At 39.1% G+C, this 24,314-nt stretch overlaps 1 protein-coding gene across 1 annotated transcript in view; it reads left to right on the forward strand.

Annotated features, from left to right (window-relative positions):
* SGPP1 (sphingosine-1-phosphate phosphatase 1) overlaps positions 1 to 10,384 on the forward strand; it is a 46,987-nt gene extending 36,603 nt beyond the window's left edge. Inside the window, exon 3 of the mRNA XM_009211718.4 lies at positions 7,937 to 10,384. Coding sequence (XP_009209982.1) covers positions 7,937 to 8,488 — 552 coding nt within the window. The 3' untranslated portion in view covers positions 8,489 to 10,384. The remainder of the gene's footprint in view (positions 1 to 7,936) is intronic.
* Positions 10,385 to 24,314: the final 13,930 nt, after the last annotated feature.

Consider the following 24,314-nt stretch of genomic DNA (forward strand, 5'->3'; position numbering starts at 1 on the left):
AGGCATGAGCCACTGTGCCTGGCCAATTTTTTCATTTTTTAAGGTACTATAAGAGAAACGTTTTACAGGATTGAACATATGCTTATATCTATATTATGAAAAATACATAATTTAAAAAAATACCTGGCTGGGCACAGCAGCCCACACCTATAATCCCAACAATTTGCAAGGCCAAAGCGGGAGGAGTAGTCCCAGCTACTCGTGAAGTCAAGGTGGGAGGATTGCTTGAGCCAGGAAGGTTGAGGCTGCAGTAAGCTGTGATTTTGCCACTGTGCTCCAGCCTGGGCAACAGAGCAAGATTCTATCTAAAAATAAAAATAATTAATAAAAAGCTAACTTTAGAACTGTTAACCCTTCCTTTCACTTAACCTTAGAGTAAATATGTATGACTTTATATAAATAACTCATCAATTGTCATTTGTCTAAAACATCTGACTTGATATAAATTCTATGTGAAAAGTACAAATTTTAGAATATTTTCACTTTAGCATATAACATGAAATTTTAAATCACTCATGAAATTTAAGATAAAAAATAAAGCAACAGCTTTTATTTTTGTAGCCAAAATCCTATGGGTATTTCCTAAGACTTGTATCTTTAATTACAAGGTAGACAAGTAAGGGTAAGATAGCAAAGAAAGGGAATATAACCTCATAAGATTAAATTATTTTGGCAATTTGTGCTCTGGAATATGAAGAATTGGCCAGGTGCAGTGGCTCATGCCTGTAATCCCAACACTTTGGAAGGCCGAGGCAGGTGGATCACTTGAGCCCAGGATATCTGGATCAGCCTGGGCAACATGGCAAAACCCCGTCTTTATAAAAAAAAATAATAATAATACAAAAAGTTAGCCAGGTGTGGTGGTGTGCGCCTGTGGTCCCAGCTACTTGGGAGGTGGGAGGATCATTTGAGCCCAGGAAGTCGAGGCTGTGGTGAGCCATGATCTCCCCTCCAATCTAGGCCATGGCCATAGAGTGAGATCCTCTCTCAAAAAAAGAAATATGATGAATAGAGATTTGACAGTCACATCATTTGAGATCTCCATATCCAAATGCGTGGTCAGAGTTTGAGTCACTTGTGGAATCTTTGAGTAACTGAAATAAAATCCAGTTGATCAGAATTCTTTGGTAATTTTTAGTATGTATCAGTGAGTTTTGTCGGAAGACATCCTGTTCAAAAAAAAAATGTCGAGGCTGGGTATGGTGGGTAATGCCCAAATTCCAGCTTTGGGAAGCTGAGCGGGGTGGATCACTTGAGCCCAGGAGTTCAAGACCAGCCTGGGCAACATGGGGAAAGCCTGTCTATACAAAAAACTGCAAAATATTAGCCAAGTGTGGTGACTTGCACCTGTAATCCCAGCTACTTGGGAAGCTGAGGTGGGAGGATCAATTGAGCCCAGGGGGTTGAGGCTATAGTGAGCTATGATCATGCCACTACACTACAGGCTGAATGGCACAGCAAGACCTGTATCAAAAAAAAAAAAAAAAAAAAAAAAAAAGAACATTTAGTTTCTCTTCACTCCCAATATTTAATTTCTGATTCTCAAAATGTTAATTTTTGTAACAACTGTGTTAAGTACCTTCAGTGTAAGAGGTTAAATAAGCAGGTATGTGACCTTACTCCAGTTTTGATTATTTAAAAACTGGTTGATTAAGGTAACCATAAATTTCCATCACATTTGCACACTTTTGAAAGGGAAAAAGGTGCTTTTAATACCTGTCCTGGGGACAAGAGCAAAATGGCACTCTTAAAAGGCAAGCTGTTTCATGTTGATTGTTATGATTAAATGTGACAATAATTGTAAAGTATTGAAGCAGTGTTTTTAGTACAGAAGGTTGTTATTCTCCAAAAATGCCTTAGGCCTGGTTCAATAAATTATATATCATCTGCTTCTCTTATAGAGCTCTTGTCAGGCAGGATTACGTAGTCAATGTGATGAGTCTAAAGAATACCTTAACTATCTTTTTCTTTCTTCCTTTCTTCTTTTTTTTCTTCCTCTTTTTGTTTTTTATTTTTAAAGAATTACCTTAACTGTCTTAATTTAACTAACCAAACATTTATTTCCTGCTTACTTATTTTTCATGCACTGAAAATGTAGGTATAAATAAGGCAAAGTCTTTGCCTTTGAGTAGTCACAATCTAAATATGCAATATGTAATAAAACAACGTAATGCAGTTGTTTTCAACCAGGGGTGTATATTAGAATCACCGGGGAGATTTTTTAGAAATACTGATGCCCCACCCCCACTTCAGTTCAATCGTAATCTCTGAATATTGTCCCAGGCATCAGTATTTTTTTCAAGTTCTCCACTTGATTTTAATATACAGCAAGGGTTATGAACTTTTGGTCTCCTGAAGAAACAGACAAGCAAAGAATGGAAAACTGTCATGGCAGGTATGTGGAGGATGCAGTGGAATCAAAGAAGAGAAAATTTCTTATTACATGGTAGGAAAAGAAAGTTTATGGAGAAGGTAGATGCCTGAGGAGAATCTCAAAGAATATATAATAGTTTGCCTGAAATATAGGTAGGAAAGATAATTCTAAGACAAAAAGAAATAGTCTATAAATGCATTTTGGGGTCTAGCATTAAATGAAACTTAATGATAGGCAAAATTCAGTTATGAAATGCTTTATATGTCCTTCTAAGAGTTGGAATGCACACATGATATTTATTGCTTTAGTCGATACTTTCTTAAACATTTTGTTAATTGATCACCTCTCAGCCTTTTGGCTAAGATTAAGCATAAACATTTTGTTAATTGATTGTGTAATATCTTTCCTTGACCTGTTATAAAAGGAATCATTTATTTAAATAAAGAGAACACAATTTTAATTTTAAGTAACTTTACTTACTATTGTAGAAGAGGAGACTATCAGCCAAAACGTGTTTTATATCTAAATAAATTTTTTAAAATGTTTTTCATGGCTGGACACAGTGGCTCACACCTGTAACCCCAGCACTTTGGGAGGTCAAGGTGGTCAGATTACGTGAGGTCAGGAGTTCGAGACCAGCCTGGCCAACGTGGTGAAACCCCCTCTCTACTAAAAATACAAAAATTAGCTTAGTGTGGTTGGTGGCGTACACCTACAATCCCAGCTACTTGGGAGGCTGAAACAGGAGAATTGCTTGAAGCTGGGAGGTAGAGGTTGCAGTGAGCTGAGATGCTGCCACTGCACTCCAGTCTGAGGGACAGAGTGAGACTCAGTCTCAAATAAATAAATAAATAAATAAATAAAATATTTTCTTATATCTGTAATGTAATACATCATTTAAAAAGAGGAAAGATATTCATTTGCAAGTAATTTGGTAGATTCTGCTAGATTAAACAAATTCATGTGAAGGATTTGTTCATTCGTCCATCCAAAAAATATTTGAGGTTGAACAAAAAACATAATCTATTTCCCCAACATTTTATAGTTGAATGTTCAACTGTATTCTCTTTCATAATTATCTGTATCTTCTTCTCCAGCTATTCTTTTTGTGTGTGTGTGTGTGTGTGTGTGTGTGTGTGTGAGTCAGAGTGTCACTCTTGTTGCCCAGGCTGGAGTGCAATGGCACAATCTTGGCTCACCGCAACCTCCGCCTCCCAGGTTCAAGTGATTCTCCTGCCTCAGCCTCCTGAGTAGCTGGGATTACAGGCATGCACCACTACGCCCAGCTAATTTTTGTATTTTTAGTAGAGACAGAGTTTCTCCACGTTGGTCAGGCTAGTCTTGAACTCCTGACCTCAGGTGATCCGCCTGCCTCGGCCTCCCAAAGTGCTGGGATTACAGGCATGAGCCACTGCACCCAGCCCTCTCCAGCTATTCTTATATTCCAAAGTATTCTGATTTGGAGTTATATATCTTTTTGAACAATGGCTTCAAGCACTGTAACTGCGGACCCTGTCATTTCATGACACAGTTTTTATTGCATAGAAAAGGAATAGCCCAGCTGGGCACACTGGCTCACACCTGTAATCCCAACACTGTGGGAGGCCAAGGCAGGTGGATTGCTTGAGCTCAGGAGTTGGAAACCAGCCTGGGCAACATGGCAAAACCTTGTCTACAAAAAATACAAAAATTAGCCTAGCAGGGCATGGTGATGCATGCTTGTAGTCCCAGTTACTCAGGAGGCTGAAGTGAGGAGGACAACTTGAGGTGGAGGTTGCAGTGAGCTAAGACTGTGTCACTGCAGTCCAGCCTGGGCGACAGACCCTGTCTCAAAAAACAAAACAAAACAAAACAAAAAACAGAAGCATTCAAGTTCAACCGTAATCAATTAACTAATCTAAAACCTGAAAACAACTTAAATGACCATAAGTGGGAAAACCGATAAATTGTATAATCATGCAGCAAAATATTACATGATTGTGAAAGTGAATGACCAATAGCTACATATAATATAATGAATGACTCTTAAGTGTAAAAAGCAGATCAAAATAGACTGCTATAACATTTTAGCAAAGCTCAGAAAGAAGCAAAACTAGATAATTTTTTTTTTTTTTTTTTTTTTTTGAGACAGAATCTTGCTCTGTCGCCCAGGCTGGAGTGCGGTGGTGTAATTTCAGCTCACTGCAGACTCCACCTCGCGGGTTCTAAGCGATTCTCCTGCCTCAGCTTCCAGAGCAGCTGGGATTACAGGCACGTGCCGCCACACCCGGCTAATTTTGTATTTTTAATAGAGATGGGGTTTCACTATGTTGGCCAGGCTGGTCCAAACTCCTGACCTCAGGTGATCCTCCCACCTTGGCCTCCCAAAGTGCTGGGATTACAGGCATGAGCCACCGTACCAGACCAAACTAGATACTATTTTGCTTGAAGATATGTGGTAAAACTATTTTAAAAAATAGATATTTATGGCTGGGCCCAGTGGCTCATACCTGTAATCCTAGCTCTTTGGGAGGCCAAGGTAGGTGGATCACTTGAGCCCAGGAGTTCAAGACCTGTCTTGGCAACCTGGTGAAACCTGGTATCTACAAACACAAAACAAAACAAAATAAACAAAAAATCCCAGGTATTTATTAAGCCAAAATTCATGCTTGCAAATTGCCTCCAGGGAGGAATGCAGAGTGATAGGTTGAGAAACAGCACAGTAGATTTGACAATACTTGTAATATTATAGTTCTTTTGTTGGGAAGTGATTTCATAGATAGGAATTTTATAGTTTCATATACATTCTATGTGTATTTTGCTATGTATTAAATCCTATGTAATAAAACATTTTAAGACAAAAACATTAAGCAACTAGTCTGTTGCTTACCTTTATTGAATATTGTACAGAAATGACCCAGAAATGACCTGGCCGTGGGCGGGCGCAGTGGCTCACACCTGTAATCCCAGCACTTTGGGAGGCTGAGGCGGGCAGATCACGACATTAGGAGATCAAGACCATCCTGGCTAACACGGTGAAACCCTGTCTCTACTAAAAATACAAAAAATTAGCCAGGTGTGGTGGCGGGCGCCTGTAGTCCCAGCTACTGGGGAGGCTGAGGCAGGAGAAAGGCGTGAACCCGGGAGGCGGAGCTTGCAGTGAGCCTAGATCACGCCACTGCGCTCCAGCCTGGGCAACAGAGCGGAAAAAAAAAAAAAAAAAAAGGACCTTAATGACCTGGCTGGGCGCAGTGGCTCAGGCCTGTAATCCCAGCACTTTGGGAGGCCGAGGCGGGCGGATCACAAGGTCAGGAGATCGAGACCATCCTGGCTAACACGGTGAAACCCCGTCTCCACTAAAAATACAATAAAAACAGCCGGGCATGGAGGCGGGCACCTGTAGTCCCAGCTACTCTGGAGGCTGAGGCAGGAGAAGGGCGTGAACCCGGGAGGCGGAGGTTGCAGTGAGCTGAGATCGCGCCACTGTACTCCAGCCTGGGCAACAGAGCGAGACTGTGTCTGAAAAAAAAAGAAAAAAAAATGACCATTTTTTTTTGAAGACCACTAGTATCCATGAGAAAAGTGGTTTCAGTGTAGTGGTGAGTTTAGAGAAAAATCGGAGGCAAGGAAGTAGAGACAGTGAATATAAGCATTGATAAGTTTTTCAGTAATAGAGAGTAGATCATAGGGTTTTGTTTTGTTATCAGGTAGAAATAGGGAACATTTTTGTATGTTGTCAGGAATGATTCAGAAAGTTATTTAATAGCTTTGTTTCCTCAAGTAAACCATCTATCAAATCTACACAGTTGCTCCTGCCTAAAACTAGGAACCATCTTTGATTCCTCTTTCTTGCTCTTTTTCACATTCAATCCATCATCAAGTTACAGTTGTCAATTCTTTTTTTTAATTTTTGTTTTGTTTTGTTTTGTTTTTTTGAGACATTGTCTCGCTCTGTCACCCAGGCTGGAGTGCAGTGGCACCATCTCGGCTCCCTGCAACCTCCACCTCCCGGGTTCAGGCAATTCTCCTGTCTCAGCCTCCCAAGTAGCTGGGATTACAAATGCGTGCCACCATGCTGAGCTAATTTTTATATGTATGTAGTTATGTATTTATTTATGTATTTTCAAGATGGAGTTTCGCTCTTGTCCAGGCTGGAATGCAGTGGCACGATCTCGACTCACCACAACCTCCGCCTCCCGGGTTCAAGCGATTCTCTTGTCTCGGCCTCCCGAGTAGTTGGGATTATAGGTGTGCACCACCACACACAGCTAATTTTCTTTTGTATTTCTAGTAGAGACGGGGTTTTACCATGTTGGCCAGGCTGGTCTTGAACTCTTGACCTCAGGTAGTCCACCGCCTCAGCTTCCCAAAGTGCTGGGATTACAGGTGTAAGCCACTGCACCCGGCCTCACTTTTTATTGTTAAGAGACGAAGTCTCACTATGTTGCCCAGCCTGGTCTCCAACTCCTGGGCTCAAGCAGTTTCGACAAAGTGTTGGGATTATAGGCATGAGCCCCTGCACCCAGCTCCTATCACTTTTGAAATGAAATCTACTCTCTTACCTAGCCTACAAAAGCCTTTGCACTTGATATTCCCTCTACCTGGAACACATTTCTTCTGCCTCTAAATATAGGCTCCCTTTAGAATCAGATCTGTACTCAAGTGTCACCACCCTCAGACAGGCTTACTTAATCAGTACTCTAATCGAGTCCTTCATCATACTATTCTATTGTCCTGTTTTAGTTTCTTCATAAGATTCATAACAATCTGAAATTGTAGTATTTATCTGCTTTCTTATGTGGTTATCGACAGTCTTGCTCTGTTACTCAGGCTGGAGTGCAATGGCATGATCTTGGCTCTCTGCAACCTCCACTTCTGGGTTCAAGCGATTCTCATGCCTCCATCCCCAGGTAGCTGGGACCACAGGCTGGAGCCACCATACCTGGCTAATTTTTGCATTTTTAGTAGAGACAGAGTTTCACTATGTTACCCAGGCTGGTCTTGAACTCCTGGCCTCAAGTGATCCGCCCGTCTCAGCCTTCCAAAGGGTTGGGATTACAGGCGTGAGCTACCGCGCCCAGCCACATTCTTGTCATTTTTTAAAGCAGTGTATCCTCAACCCCTAAAATAGGGGTTGGTACTGATAAATGTTTGTTCCATGAATGAATGAATGAGAAAAGAAAATTACCTTGGCTGTGTATCCTCTGTGGTCATGGAGATAATTACATATATAAACATGAAAATGAAAACCATTCCTTTGAATAGTAAGTTTACTTTTCCCCAGAAATCAAAACTACACAGTTTTAGCATAGTTTGTTGTTCAGAATTTGAATATAAATTTGTGGATGTTATATATGTAGTTAATTTATAAAAGGGTAGAATTATTAAAATATAAATCTTTTTACTATTAATACAGTTTTTGGTGCCTCCTATATGGTTCATTAATAAAGTTTACTTTGAGAATTTGACAACTTTAAAAAATTTATATATATTCAACATTTGAAATGTTAAATATAAATTATTTTTTAAATGCCAAAAATGTTCAGTATTATACTAAACAGCAATACTTTTATCTTTTCCTAGGATATTATTGCTGGATTCCTATATACCATTTTAATCTTAGCTGTCTTCTATCCATTTGTGGACCTGATTGACAACTTCAACCAAACTCACAAATACGCTCCGTTAATCATCATCGGGCTTCATTTAGCTTTGGGGATCTTTTCTTTCACTCTTGACACCTGGAGCACGTCCCGAGGAGACACAGCTGAGATTCTAGGAAGTGGTGCTGGAATTGCATGTGGATCTCATGTTACTTATAACATGGGTCTAGTATTAGATCCTTCTCTAGATATATTACCTTTAGCTGGGCCCCCTATTACTATGACTCTGTTTGGAAAAGCCATATTGCGGATCCTCATAGGGATGGTATTTGTACTAATAGTCAGAGATGTAATGAAAAAGATCACCATTCCTTTAGCCTGCAAAATCTTCAATATACCGTGTGATGATATTCGAAAAGCAAGACAGCACATGGAAGTTGAACTTCCTTATCGGTATATTACCTATGGAATGGTTGGTTTCTCCATCACATTTTTTGTTCCTTACATATTTTTCTTTATTGGTATCTCTTGATGGAGAAATATTGTTTATGATAAGAAAGGAGGGTATCAGTTACTGATACCTAAAAATATATTCCAGGTAAAAGCCAGGTCAGAATTAGACTTTTGCAGGAATTTAACTTAAATAATTATTTAAGTAAATTCTTAAGAGTCAGTGCATTTTATCATTGCACATCCAGATACTGATTTAGGTGAGCTGAGCTATTTCAATACTGAGAAAATGATAAGTATCCATTTAGAATGTTCATGTAATGTTTGGAGAATTTTGTATTATGGATTCAACTTATATATAATATATATAAGGTACATAATATGCAATTATATATCTGATATATATTATATATAAAATAATATACCTAAGTGTTTTTTTAAACTATGGGAGTGTATTATAAAATCGATAATAATATGCAAACAGTTGTGCCTGTGTATTTGAACTAAATACAGGTATGTTGTTATTAACAGATATATTTAACATTTATTTACTGTGGGAGCCGTTTCCTAATTGAATTGCGTAATTACTAGAGCAGAATGCATATGCTACTATACATTGATTTACTGCCTGTTTTTACACTGCCATTACCTTTCATGTTACCCATGATGTTGAACATGGGAGGCATTTTTAATGGACCAAATTTTTGAAAAAATAAGTTTTTGGATTCTTTTTTTTTAAAGTTCTGTATACTGTTTTGAATGTACTTTATTTGCAACTATTCTGGACGTCAGTTTAATAATTCAGGTACTGAATTTTATTGCTTGCTAATTGTGCCTTTCTGTTGCTAAATTAAGAAATGCTATGTATACTGTGATGTAAAAATAAGACATTAACTTTATCTTAAGTTACATATAATCAAGCAAATATTTTAAAACACGTGTGTCAAGGCGACAGGCATAAAAGTAAATTGCCCTTAACTCTTTAGCCTTTATTTGGAAAGAAATGTGGAATGGGCTAAACTTCCTCACCAATTTATTATAAAGCTAAATGGATAAATACTTCCCTTTTTGTAGGTATTTTTCTGTGCATTGTAAGTTATAGGAACAGGATATATTTTTTGTACATTGTCTTGATTGTTTATATTGCAGGTAGGTATTTCCAGTGAATGGAAACGTAGTTGAACTTTATAGATGGGACAATGCACATACTTCATATGTAAAGAAAGCATTTTTCTAAATAATTTGGAAAGGATTGGATTTAGCACTGTTAACTTTTAATACCCATTTATTGGCTACTTAAGGTAAATTATAAAACCTAAAATTAGTATCAGTATTTTAGATCCTATTATTTTTTCAACTTTCTGTTATTTTCACAGTGGAACATTTGTGTATAGTATTAAACTATTCTTTTTTCTGTCTGTGCCTTTATATTTTGAAGTGTGGTTGTACTTATGTTAGCATTAAGTGTATTTATAGAAAGTTTTTCATAAAGAAGAGGATTAACTTTCCATATAAATGAATACCAGGTATGAAATTACTGATTTTAGTGCAATATCTATATGATTATCCAGAACTATCACTTCAGATGTTTCTATTTTGGGCACCATAACTATTTGAGCTCATATTTTTATAATTCTGATTGAGAATTTAGGGGCATGGTAATTTTTATCGAAACTGAAGCTGATAATTTTAAGTAAAGCAACTAAATTTACACTTATTAGTTAAAAGGAAACCAAGGCATGTAGGAAAATGTCGGCACTTTGGAAAATGTGAAAAGAGCTTTACTTTCAAAATGTATGTTTAATGAGTTGAATTTTGGGGACTGTTTCCCATAATTTGGGCCAATGCTATCCTGTTGATTTTTATGTCTAGCTTAAAAAGTATTTGAAAATGTTCCATTTCTTTGTGTTTTATTATTTTCTGTCCTGTGACACTTCTATGCTAAGTGTATTTTAAAATAAAAGCCAAATTGAAGATTGAAGGTTTTGCTTTGTTTTGTTTGCCTTCCAGGCAATTGTTTCTGTTTTATCTGGTAGAGATTTTAAAAATATGTCTTGGATTTTCATTCTAGCACACATTTCCTCTGAAGCATTTTGTTCAAAATCAAAGTGCTGTTTTGGCAATAGAAGACATTGAAGAAATTCTTTGAGGTACAAACTGACTTTGCCTCCATTTATGATTACTCCTAACATTGTACTTTTAGTAAAAAGTTTCATAATATTTCTTTTAAAAAGCTTATGCACAAAACCAAAAAATTTTTTAAAATTTAAAAAGGAAATAAAAAGTAAAAAAGCTTATGGATAAAAATGTTTCAGTAAAATGTGACTAATAGTATTATAGGTAGTTTACTGCTTTTCCGTGAATGTCAAGGATTAATCATAAAACTAGGAACAGGTACTTTTTCAAGCAGAATAGAACATATGGACATTTTATTTTATAATTTTAAAATGCCATGATGTATGAACTGCAAAAACCAGGTCTGCCAGAAACTAATTATATGACCTAATATAAAACAGTGCTACTTCAAGATTGACACAATTATTTTTATTTTATTTTGTAGCTTTCTTTACAAGTAGTGTTTATTAAATGTATGTTTCAAAGACAATATAAAAATGAATTCAGTGAAATGAATAGAATTTAAAAGCAAATTTTCCCTCACCCTCCCTGTCATTCCCTTAAAGGCAAATTTTAACAGAGCATTAAGTAAAGATGAGTAAATACTAAAGCGGTTTTTTAAAATATATAATCACAAAAATTTTTAAAGGCTACTCAAGTGAAGCAGTGGGAGTGGAGAAAGATACAATCACACAATTTTATATGACAAAGGTTTTTTATTGGTAAAACTATTTTATTCTTGTAGATTTAAAACCTAACATGTGGCCAGATTTGGTGGTTCATGCCTGTAATCCCAGCATTTTGGGAGGCCAAGGTGGGAGGATCACTTGAGGCCAGGAGTTTGAGACCAGCCTGGGCAACATAACAAGACCCCATCTCTACCCTCCTATGCCAACACACACACCAAAGGTTAGCTGGACCTGGTGGCATAGGCCTGTAGTCCTAACTACTTGGAAGGCTGAGACAGGAGGATGCTTGAACCCCGGAGTTTGAGATTACAGTGAGGTATGCTCACGCCACTGCAGTCCAGCTTGGGCAATAGAGGGATATCCTATCTCTAAAAAGGAGGGGGGGTTTAGACAGAGTCTCGCTCTGTCACCCAGGCTGGAGTGCAGTGGCACCATCTCAACTCACTGCAACCTCTGCCTCCCGGGTTCAAGCGATTCTCCTGCCTCAGCCTGCTGAGTAGCTGGGACTACAGGCGTAAGTCACCACACCCGGCTATTTTTTGTATTTTTAGTAGAAATGGGGTTTCAACCTGTTGGCCAGGCTGTTCTCGAACTCCTGACCTCAAGTGATCCGCCCACCTCCACCTCCCAAAGTCCTGGAATTACAGGCTTGAGCCACCGCACCAGGCCACTAAAATGTTTAATCTGGACATCAATAAGGATCCGTTTTTAACATTTTACTTTATAGCTGCATTAGCTTTTCTGAAGAGGGTTTTTGTTGTTTGATAAGGTTTTTTTAAGAAAGGGAAGAGGTGGCAGTTTGAGAAAAAGTAATTAAACTTAGTAGATATTACTGTGCTGGGTATTTTCTCGTTATTTGATCAAGTTCTTCCATTCCTTTTGAAATACATATGTAAGTTAAAAAGAAAAAATTTGGCCAGGCGTGGTGGCTCACGCCTGTAATCCAACACTTTGGGAGGCCGAGGCGGGCAGATCACTTAAGGTCAGGAGTCTGAGACCAGCCTGGCTAACATGGTGAACCCAGTCTCTACTAAAAGAAAAAGACAAAAACAGCTGGGCATGGTGGCACATGCTTGTAGTCTCAGCTACTCGGGAAGCTGAGATGGGAGGATTGCTTTAACTCAGGAGGTGGAGGTTGCAGTGGACTGAGATCACACTACTGCACTCCAGTCTGGGTGACAAAGCAAGACACCATCTTAAAGAAAAAAAGGAAAGAACTTTTACATTTGAATTCTGATTGTGGTTACATAAGTTATACATAGCACAATAAAAATGTTAACATACTAATTGTGAAGGACTTTTAGAAAGCTCTTCATTTTTAGGTCCACCAGATAACTTTATAAGGAAACAGGCCTTCCTTGTGAGATACACAGGAGGGAATATTCAAAGAAAAATAAACTTTTTTAAAAATAAAAATGTTTAAGGAAATAAATGTGTTTATTTGTTTTTTTAGAGGTAGGGTCTTGCTTTCTCACCCAGGCTGGGGTGCAATGGCGTGATCACTGCTCTCTACAGCCTCCACCTCCTGGGCTTAATCCATCCTCCTGCCTCAACCTCCCAAGTAGCTGAGACTACAGCCATGTACCACCATGTCTGGCTAATTTTTCTATTTTTATAGAGATGGGGTCTCACTATGTTGTCTAGACTGGTCTTGAACTCCTGGGCTGAAGCAGTCCTCCAACCTCAGCCACCCAAAGTGCTGGGATTATAGGTGTGAGCCACTGTGCCAGGCTAAAAATGTTAATTCTTAAATCTCAACTAGCTGACTTTTCCTAATTTGCCCTTCCCTTTCTTCCTTTCTTTCCCAAATACGAGATTCTATGTCTGATAACAGCAATCTATGAGCAGAATAAAATACACTTTGGTAACTATTATACCGACTGTTCATGCTAAAAAGCCTTAGTGATTGTGAAACCTCTCTTGCATATAAATATGAAAATCAGATTTTGGCCGGGTGCAGTGGCTCAAGCCTGTAATCCCAGCACTTTGGGAGGCCGAGACAGGCGCATCACAAGGTCAGGAGATCGAGATCATCCTGGCTAACACGATGAAACCCCGTCTCTACCAAAAAAAAAATACAAAAAACTAGCCAGGCGTGGTGGCGGGCGCCTGTAGTCCCAGCTACTCAGGAGGCTGAGGCAGGAGAATGGCGTGAACCCGGGAGGTGGAGCTTGCAGTGAGCTGAGTGATCCCCACACCACACACCCCCGGGGGCAAAAGGGAGAGCCCCCATCAAAAAAAAAAAAAAAAAAGAAAAAAAAATGCCCAAGACTGAGTAATTTATAAAGGAAAGAGGTTTAATTGACCCACAGTTCTGCATGGCTAGGAAGGCCTCAGGAAACTTACAATCATGGCAGAAGGCACCTCTTCACAGGGTGGCAAGATGAAGTAAGAGTGAGTGGCGAGCGAAGTGGGAAGCCCCTTATAAAACCATCAGATCTCATGAGATCTCACTCACTATTACGAGGAGAGCATGGGGGAATTGCCCCCATGATTCAAGTATCTCCACCTAGTCTTGCCCTTGACTTGTGGGGATTATTACAATTCAAGGTGAGATTTGGGTGGGGACACAAAGGCAAAGCATATCAGTCACAATCTGTAATTATGTATTATTTACTTTTTAAATTTTCTGTCATTATCCCTATGATATAAGCTTTATGAGAAAAAAGACCTTGTGCATCTTTTTACTTCTGGATCCCTGGGACACAATAGGCATTCAATTAGGGTATGTTGAATGAATTACGTGATTATTCAGTCCTTAGGCTTTATATGTGCATTTTTCTGGGGAAAATTTTATAACATTCATCAGATTCTCAAAGAGATTAATGATCTAAAAATTTTAATGTTGCTTAATAGTCTACCTATATTTTAAAAGTTTAGGTTGTAAATGAATGCTTCCAATTTAGTAAGGATTTTGTCACTTTTCATGCAGTATTTAAGGGCTAATAATTTAATTCTAGGAAAGTTTTGTATGTAATTACTATAGTACCCCATTGTATGAATGTGATTTGTATTCAAATTAGTTTTAAGATTTTTTTTTTTTAAACTTGAAATCAAATCTGAAAAGAAAATATTCTGTATATACAGGGATATACCTTTTAGTTTCTAGTAATAAATAAATGTGTTCCTGAGCATATTATTTTGTACAATTGATCTTTAATTTTTCATATAATCAACTACTTCATTTAAACATTTTAAGTGATGTTTATAATTAAAATTTTGATAAAATATATTCAGAGCTTAAATGTCAAGTGTTTTTTTTTTACTTCAGTGAAGTGAAGGCTACCCTGGTCTCCAAAGGTCTCCAGGCCCAAATTCAGAGGATCAGTGGGGTTGGTGACAATAAGATGGATTTTAATTTTCCTACTATTTAAGAGTTTTTCTCCTTTTTCATCTGGGTTAATTTAAGGGGGAACATTCACCAAACTCATTTTAATGCACAGTATTTTTTGGTTGATATGGTTTGGATTTGTGTCCCTATCCAAATCTCTTGTCAAATTGTAATCCCAGTGCTGGAGGAGGAGCCTGATGGGAGGTGATTGGATCATGGGAGCAGATATCTTTCTGGCTGTTCTCCTGATGGTGAGTTTTCATAAGATCTGGTTGTTGGCCGGGCATGGTGGCTCACGCCTCTAATCCCAGCACTTTGGGAGGCCAAGGTAGGCGGATCACCTAAGGTCAGGAGTTCGAGACCAGCCTGACCAACATAGTGAAACCCCGTCTCTACTGAAAATACAAAATTAGCCTGGCATAGTGGCACATGCCTGTAATCCCAGCTATTCAGGGGGCTGAGGCAGGCGAATCACTCAAACCCGGGAGGTAGAGGTTGCAGTGAGCCAAGATTGCACCATTGCACTCCAGCCTGGGCAATAAGAGCGAAACTCCGTCTCAAAAAAAAAAAAAAGATCTGATTGTCTAAAAGTGTGTGGCGCCTCCCCCTTCACCCTCTCTTCCTCCTGCTCCAGCTATGTAAGACGTGCCAGCTTCCCCTTTACCTTCTGCTATGATTGTAAGTTTCCTGAGGGCTTCCCAGCCAGGCTTCCTGTATCACCAGTAGAACTATGAGCCAATTAAACCTCTTTTTTTTTTTTTTTCTGAAATAAATTACCCAGTCTCCAGTAGTTTTTTTGTTTTTGTTTTTGTTTTTTTCTTTTTCTTTTGAGATGGAGTCTTGCTATCACCCAGGCTGGAGTGCAGTGGCATGATCTGCCTGCCTCAGCCTCCCAAAGTGCTGAAATTACAGGTGTGAGCCACCGCACCTGGTCTCCGGTAGTTTTTAATAGCAGTGCGGGAATAGACTAATACACTGGTTGAAAAATGTGATAACAATCTTAAAAGTGAAAAAACAATAATAATCCTGCAACATTTGTCACCATAAAATGTTTTAAATAGCTTTACAAATAAGAATTTTTAAATATTTGCTTCTCAGCAGTATATTCGCAAAATCATATTTAAAGTATTCATGAACAAAGGGTGTAAATTTTTTAAATAACAAATTGATTTGGCCGGGCACGGTGGCTCACACCTATAATCCGAGCACTTTGGGAGGCTGAGGTGGGCAGATCACAAGGTCAGGAGTTCGAGACCAGCCTAGCTAACATGGTGAAACCCCCGTCTCTACTAAATATACAAAAATTAGCCAGTTGTGGTGGCAGGCACCTGTAGTCCCAGCTAGTTGGGAGGCTGAGGCAGGAGAACGTCTTGTACCCAGGAGGCAGAGGTTGCAGTGAGCCGAAATTGCGCCATTGCACTCCAGCCTGGGCGACAAGACCGAAACTCCATCTCAAAAAAAGAAAAGAAATTGAATGAACCAAAGCACAGAGATGGGAGTGTGTTAGACATGTTTGGCAAACAAATAGTAGTTTGCCTGGAGCATCAGGGTACCTGCAAGGGAGTAGTAAGATTAAAGTTGAAAAGCTTGTTAAAATACCCAGTAAACAATGGGTGTGGTGAAGTGTTGTCTTTCTTTGCCAGTAGAAGGGCTGCACTATTACTCACTTAGCTCACTCTTAGCTCATGAGTGAAATTACACCTAACTTGAAGGTAATCAAAAGTATTTTTTGATATGTACTTCATTATTAAGTGTTTGGTTTTTTGTTTTTTTAAAATCTGTGATAACAGAAGACAATTACATGTTTACTTATTAAGAGGAGAAATAAGGCAATTTACATATTAATCCTAGATTTTATATGAAAAAATCCCAAAGTGGTGCATTTTGGTGACATGGTATCATGACTGCTATAATTGCTATTATTTAGAAGAGGAGTCCCCAGGAAGTTAGGAGAACTTTGGATGTGAAGCTCCCCTCACCTTCCAAGCCCTCACAAGAAGGTTGTATAACAGATTAATCACATACCTGGAAACCTACGCACAGGCCATGAGGATTGACGTCATTAGGTTAAGAGTCTGCAGATCTAGCTACTTTTATTACAGACCAGGCATTTACAATGTGTTCTACAAGGAAGACGAGCTTCCAAGATACTCCATCTAGGATTTGCAGGTATGCTCTGGCAATAAAGTTGGTGTTTGTAGGAAAATAGCCTGTTGCATGGCAAGAGTGATACCATCTTGAAGTGAAACCTCCATAATGACTAATGTTTGACTCTGCATGCCAAAGTGTTCTGCAGTAAGTTCTCTAAACAATGCCTGTAACAACCCTCATAAAGATGCTTATCTGACCTCCCCAGTGGTCACAAGTTTCCACAAGAAAGTAACAGCTGTACATGTCTTTATCCTAAAGACTTTTTTTATTTTATTTTCTTTTTTTGAGACAGGGTCTTGCTCTGTCATCAAGGGTGGAATACAGTGGCATGATCTCGGTTGACTGCAACCTCCGCCTCCCAGGTTCAAGCGATTCTCATGCCTCAGCCCACTTGAATAGCTGGGATTACAGGCATGTGCCACCATGCCCGTCTAATTTTTGTATTTTTAGTACAGACAGGGCTTCACTATGTTGGCCGGGCTGGTCTCCAACTCTTGACCTCCAGTGATCCGCCCACCTCAGCCTCCCAAAGTGCTGGGATTACAGCCGTGAGCCACCACGCCTGGCCCAAGGCTTGCTTTCTAAAGGATAATTTCTGGAGGACTGGTGTGAGGATCCGCCATCTCGCAGTTGTCCGAGACATTGCTTATGTTTTCAAATCTCTGTGAAATATTTTCTTTCCGAGAAACTGGATTTGTCAGCCTTATTCTTTGCGCTTTATAGGTAGGTTTGAATATACCTGCTGCTCACTGTGGAACCGTATTCTTGAACTTATTTCTTATCCCACCATACTTAAGAGACCATGACATTCCCTTTATGCATTGAGATCACACCTGACCACACATCTGGCTAATCTCAACTGCTGGTGAAGATTGTGGCATGGGTGTAGGAAGAATGTTTTCTAACAGAATCACAGAGATACCCCGAATATGTTCTGCATCTGTGAGGTAATCCACAATACACCCATAACCACCTACTTTCTTCCTGATTCAGTATTATTCCAGAGAGGCTCATGGCTTCCTCATTAGTTTGTCTATTACCTATAAAAAAAGACATGATGACCACACTGCCTTACATTTACCTTATAATTGGCCCACAAACATGCCACTAGCCATTGCCAATCTGTAAAGATAGCCATTCCTTATGTATCAACCTGAAACTCCCATTTCAAAGAAACCTTGGTGACTCTTCCATGAGATAGTTTCCTAAGTAGGGGGGAAAGATTACAGATTTCTGTCTTTGGGAGGCTTTAAGCTTTTCCAAGTCATGATATGTTATACCATATTCTTGCCCTTGCTAGTCTGTCATAAAACAGACTTCAGATTTATGCTTGCAAACAGTGGCATTTCCCAAATCCTGACATACCACTTTATTGACTTCTTGTGAAAATGTTTGCATTGAATTCTAATGTTTGTGAAGATGCTGGTGCCAAACCTGTACTGACTTTCATGTTCCCATTCTGTGTCTTTTTTTTTCCCCCCTAAAAAATACATTGAGGCTGGGTGCAGTGGCTCATACCTGCAATCCCAGCACTTTGGAAGGCCAAGGAGGATGGATCGCTTGAATCTAGGAGTTCAAGGCCAGCCTGGGTGACACAGTGAAAATCCATCTGTACTAAAAATACAAAAGTTAGCCGGACATGGTGGCACATGCCTGTAGTCCCAGCTACTTGGGATACTAAGGCAGTAGAATCCCTTGCGCCCCGGAGGCGGAGTTGCAGTGAGTCCAGATCACACCACTGCACTCCAGCCTGGGTGACAGAAGTGAAAAACTGTCTCAAAAAAAAAAAAGTGTTTAACTGAAGTCAGAGGACCAGGATTTTTGTCTTGACTTTGTTTTGTCTTGGGCTATAATTGTAAGTTCCTTCAACTAGGTACTGGCACCAGAATGATAAATGGTTTCCTCACAGATAAAATGAAGAGGTAAGACTTGATGTTCTCTAGCCCTTTCACTATTAAAATTTAATCAACTCTAAGGCGGAGCTTTCAGTGAGCTGAGATCTGGCCACTGCACTCCAGCCTGGGCGACACAGCGAGACTCCGTCTCAAAAAAAAAAAAAAAAAAAAAAAAAAATTTAATCAACTCTATTAGATCAAGTGTACAAAAAGAAATGGAGTATGTTTGTTTCTATTAGAATTCTGGAATTTAACAAAAAGAATTTTAATGCACCTTCAGTGAGGGAATAGAGTTGGGAGAGCATGTCTTGTCCCCGAAGCAACCTTCCCCTCTTTTCCTGTCTATAAAAAGTTTGTATATACACCCCTCTAAGGAAATTAACAAGTTTCACCAAAGAAAGACAATAAGGCAATTGCTTTAGAAGAGTCATAACTTTTGTTAAATCACAAGGTTTAAAGTAGCTAATAGGTCACTTTACCGAAGTAACCTAATCCAACCTACTATCTAAACAGTTCTGAGCTGAAGTGGCTCTAAACAGATAGTTCTTTCTTTAAAAAAAAAAAAAAAAAAAGTGGGGGAGGGGGAGAGGGACAGATTAGACACCAAAGGCCTCAGTAATTCTAGAATTCATTCAAATCTTGCCAGCTACAGAGATGGATATGTGAAGGAAAAAAAGAAGAAAATCTCTCCTTTAGAAATCTCATTCAGAACTAAGAAAAGAGAAACTGGAAAAAGAAATATAAAACTACCTCATAAAACTCTTATGAACTTTACAGAATCCTATTTTGGAAAATGAGATCCTCATAATAAATCTTTAAATTGCAAATCACGTTATTCATAAAGGTTTTTTAAAAATAAGCAGAACATCGGGAGGCTGAGGCAGGTGGATCACCTGAGATAAGGAGTTCGAGACCAGCCTGAACAACATAGTGAAACCCTGTCCCTACTAAAAATACAAAAATTAGCCGGTTGTGGTGGTGCATGCCTGTAATCCCAGCTACTCATGAGGCTGAGGCAGGAGAATTGCTTGAACCTGGGAGACAGAGGTTGTGGTGAGCCGACATCACACCACTGCACTCCAGCCTGGGCAACAGAACGAGACTCTATCTCAAAAACAAAAACAAAAACAAAAAAAAACAGAACAAAAAATCAGTACTTTCATTAGAACATTTCTAGAATGTAACAGTGCCTATTGCAGAAAGTCTTTTTTTAATTTCATAAGAAATTCTGCTAGAAAACATGAGGTTATTTTTGAATGTCAGTCAGCTGTTTTCTTATATAGGGAAATTATTTCATGAAAATGAGAAGTTACTTGCCACGAAAAATTACACAAGATATCTATAGATACATTGCTTTTTTTTTTTTTTAATTCAAATGGCAAGAACAGCAAAAATCCTCTTTTAGTATACCCATTATGGAAAACAGTGTGGAGATACTTAAAAACTAAGAATAGAACTACCATATGATCCAGTAATCTCACTAGTGAATATATATTTTAAGGATTTGAAATCAGTGTATCAAAGCAATATCTGCACTCTCAAGTTTATTGCAGCATTACTTATAGTAGCCTAAGTGTCCATCAATGAATGAGTGGAAAGAAAATTTCAGACAAGAGGAATAAGTGCAAGAGATCTATTTTAACTCACGATGACTATAGTTAATAGCAATATATTATATACTTGGGAAAAAAAGTCCTCCTCTGCCCACTATAATAATTGTATTCTCCTCTCAGAAGTAACTACTGTTGTCAGTTTGAAGTATATGTTCTGTGTGTGTGTGTGTGTGTGCGTTTTTATATATTTATGTATGTTGAAATATATAATTGTGTTATATAAAATTTAGGTTTTTAAAATAAAAATATATTGTACATATACTGCAAGTCCCCTCCCCACACTCCCATACTCCCCTTTTTTAAAAAAATTAATGATACCTCTTGGAGTTCATATAGGATTTCTCTCCTGAAGTTATCTTTTTTTTTTTTGAGACGGAGTCTCGCTCCGTAGCCCGTGGCCGGATCTCAGCTCACTGCAAGCTCCGCCTCCCCTGTTCACGCCATTCTCCGACCTCAGCCTCCCGAGTAGCTGGGACTACAGGCGCACGCCACCTCGCCCGGCTAGTTTTTTTTGTATTTTTTAGTAGAGACGGGTTTTCACCGTGTTAGCCGGATGGTCTCGATCTTCTGACCTCGTGATCCGCCCGTCTCGGCCTCCCAAAGTGCTGGGATTACAGGCTTGAGCCACTGCGCCCGGCTCCTGAAGTTATCTTTACTGTGAAACATCAACTTTTCCCAGTCTACTAAATCACTCCTAACAGCACACAGACATGCTCTACTCCCATTTCTCTGTTCTCCTCTACTTCTTTTTTTTTTTTTTTTTTTTTTTTTTTGAGATGAAGTCTCGCTCTTGTCACCCAGGCTGGAATGTGGTAGCACAATCTCAGCTCACTGCAACCTCCACCTCCCGGGTTCAGGCAATTCTCGTGCCTCAGCCTCCCTCCCTGGTAGCTGCGACTACAGGCATGTGCCACCAGGCCCAGCCAATTTTTGTATTTTTAGTAGAGATGGGGTTTCACCATGTTGGCCAGGTCGGTCTCAAACTCCTGACCTCAGGTGATCTCCCCGCGTTGGCCTCCGAAAGTGCTGGGATTACAGGTGTGAACCACGGTGCCCGGGCTGAAGATAGTTTGGAGCCTTCACAACACGTTTCATCCCACAGACAAACGCCAATCAACTGAGAGCGTTTTCCTGCTGGGTTATGCTGTGAAGCCCTAGGAGTGCCATGATCAGTTAATGATGTCTGCCTAAGGAAAGGGGGAGAGGAGATAGAAGACGATGGAGACAATGAAAAGGTCCCTAAAATCCACCCTGGTAGGGAGAAGAGAGTTTTCAGAACAAAGTGATCAATAGATAATATCAAACACTAGTGGAGAGATTCAGGCTGAAGGCAGACATCTTTTATGAGTTTCTAGTTTACCTCTAAGAGAACAATTTCAATGGTATATGTGGTAGTGGCATTAGTCAGATTGTAATGAATAATGGGAAAAAGGAATTAGGGAATGAGATGGTAAGTAGGTATCCGAGGTTAAGATTTACGAAATAGGTAGATAGTACATGCTAGAACTAATTTTATTATACACAGTTTTTTTTAATTCTCATTGAATCTGAGATCAGACTATCTGAATCAAGAAGAATGCAAAACCTAAAGTGAACAATAACTCCCAAATGACTGTAGCACCTGATCTTAAGTAATAAATTTTAGTACCATTAATCTACTTTTTCTTCTTTTCATTCATTCATTCATTCATTCGAGATAGGATGTCACTCTGTTGCCCAGACTGGAATGCAGTGGTGCAATCTCAGCTTACTGCAGCCTCCTCCTCAAGCCATACTCCCATCTCAGCCTCCCAAGTAGCTGGGATTACAGGCGCATGCCACCACTGCCAGCTAATTTTTGTATTTTTAGTGGAGACAGTGTTTCACCATGTTGCACAGGCTGCTCTTGAACTCCTGGGCTAAAGCGACCTATCTGCCTCAGCCTCCCAAAGTGCTGGGATTACAGGCGTGAGCCACTGCACCCAGTCATTAATCTACTTTTTATCTCACGTTTGTCAAACAACAAAGATATTAGGGAACCATGGCAAGGGAATTAGCTGAACTACCTGGAGGAGTAGTTCTTAATATGCATCATCAGCATCACCTGGGAATTTATTAGAACTGCAGACTCCTGGGACCCATCTCAGGCTTACTGAATCAAAAATGTGGGGGCCAAAGACCAAGCAATTTGTTTAACAAGCCCGCTAGTTCATTCAGATGCACACTCAAGTTAATGTCTTGTAACAGCAGTTTCTCATTAAATCAACCACATCGTTATTAAGTTACTAATCCACTTCCTTGGCCTGACCTAGATTCTTTAATGCTAAACCCTTTCAAGTGGTCGGGGTGGGCTAACAGTCTTTTAAGGGTATTGAGGACCAGACTGACCAGCTGTGATCTATCATTTGAGCTGGAAAAAGTATCATCTTTTCACATGGAGGACCTAAAAATTCCCTTTGAAATCAGCAATCCCCACAAGTGAGAGGACCTCCTCTCTCTCTCTCTGACTTGAACTCAGAAGTCTCAGGCATGCAGAGCCAATGCCTAACATGTCAAAACTGCACACAATAATTTATGACATGTTTGTGAGGAACATAGTTTTGTTAATTTTTGGCTCACTACCCATTTGCAGCACCTGCCCTGAAAAATAAATAAATAAATAAAAATCTTCTCTTTTTTAAATAAGTTTATTTTTACATCTCTTACATTGCTCCATTACATATTACACTGCATTTCAAAGTGATCAGATCCCTTAAAAAGATCCCTTCACCTAGAAAGCATGCTACTTCTTGCTGAGTTCTGGCTTTCAGTCTTGTGACTGTTTAAGGTCTTAAAGTAAGTAAAATCTAGCCTCTTCATATAATGTCAATGCAGGGTCAGAAAACAGGCTATTTAGTCAGTATTTACATGTCATAGAGCTGACTTGGCTGAACCTGTGCTCACTACCCAAGGCCCTCCCTTACCTTCTCTGCTGACTGTCATTTGGTCCTTGTAATTTCCACCAGTCAGTCTGTGCTATGGTCATGAAGCTGGAAGTGGCAGCTTTGCATTTCTGAACATTGCATGGGCAAGGGAAGGTCTAAGACAGAACCCCACCATGTAGATCAATAATTGTGTGATTTTGTGTTGGTATAACTGGCCAAGATCATGATTTTTCTTTTTTTTTTAAGATAAAAATTGAAAATGCTCTTTAGTAATCAACATTTTATTTATAATGAAAATCGTAGTACTAGTGTAATAAACATCTGCACCATCAGTTTCAAAGCATTTTTTACACTCTTAAGAGTGACATCTTAGTTCCTCCTCCTAAATTTACTTTGTCTTTAATTTGTCTTGTAACTGTATGACTCTAAATGACCCATGCTTAAGAATTATCATGTAACTTTGAAATGGTTGATGGTGTTTATGATTCAGTTTTAAATTCATGTCTTTAACATATTTGTAATTCATTTTTAATTTTCTAATATGTTTTAAATTTATTGCCACCAATAAAAGGCAGGTGCATTATTCTTTTTCTTTCTCAAATCCAAATTTTAATTAATGCTGAAAAATCACACATCACTAATGATAATTAATAATGGTACAATAGCATAAACTACCACTTTTCAAATAATCTTCTAAACGTTTATCAACATTTAAATTGACAGTGTTTTACTGAGGCACTGCCAATATAAAACAATAATTTCTCCTTTCTCAAAAATAATGCTTATAAATAATTTGGTTTAAAAGGAGAGAGGCACTTTGGGAGGCCGAGGCGGGTGGATCACTTGAAGTCAGGAGTTCAAGACCAGCCTGGCCAACCTGGTGAAACCCCATCTCTACTAAAAATACAAAACTTAGCCGGGTGTGGTGGCGTGTGTGTATCCCCAGCTACTTGGGAGGTTGAGGCAGGAGAATCACTTGAACCCAGGAGGCGGAGGTTGCAGTGAGTCAAGATCACACCACTGCACTCCAGCCTGGGCAACAGAGTGAGATTCTGTCTCAAAAAAAAAAAAAAAAAAAAAGATATTTCTGTTGCAGAATAAAACCCCACTAATTTGTGCCGTAATAATTATAAAAGTGAACAGCTGGAAAGAAATGCACAACTCTCATGCTATTGGAGCTTAAGATTCCCATGAGGAATCTCATCTGCTCA

This window comes from Papio anubis, chromosome 7 (assembly GCF_008728515.1).
Source record: "Papio anubis isolate 15944 chromosome 7, Panubis1.0, whole genome shotgun sequence".
Lineage (NCBI taxonomy): Eukaryota > Metazoa > Chordata > Mammalia > Primates > Cercopithecidae > Papio > Papio anubis.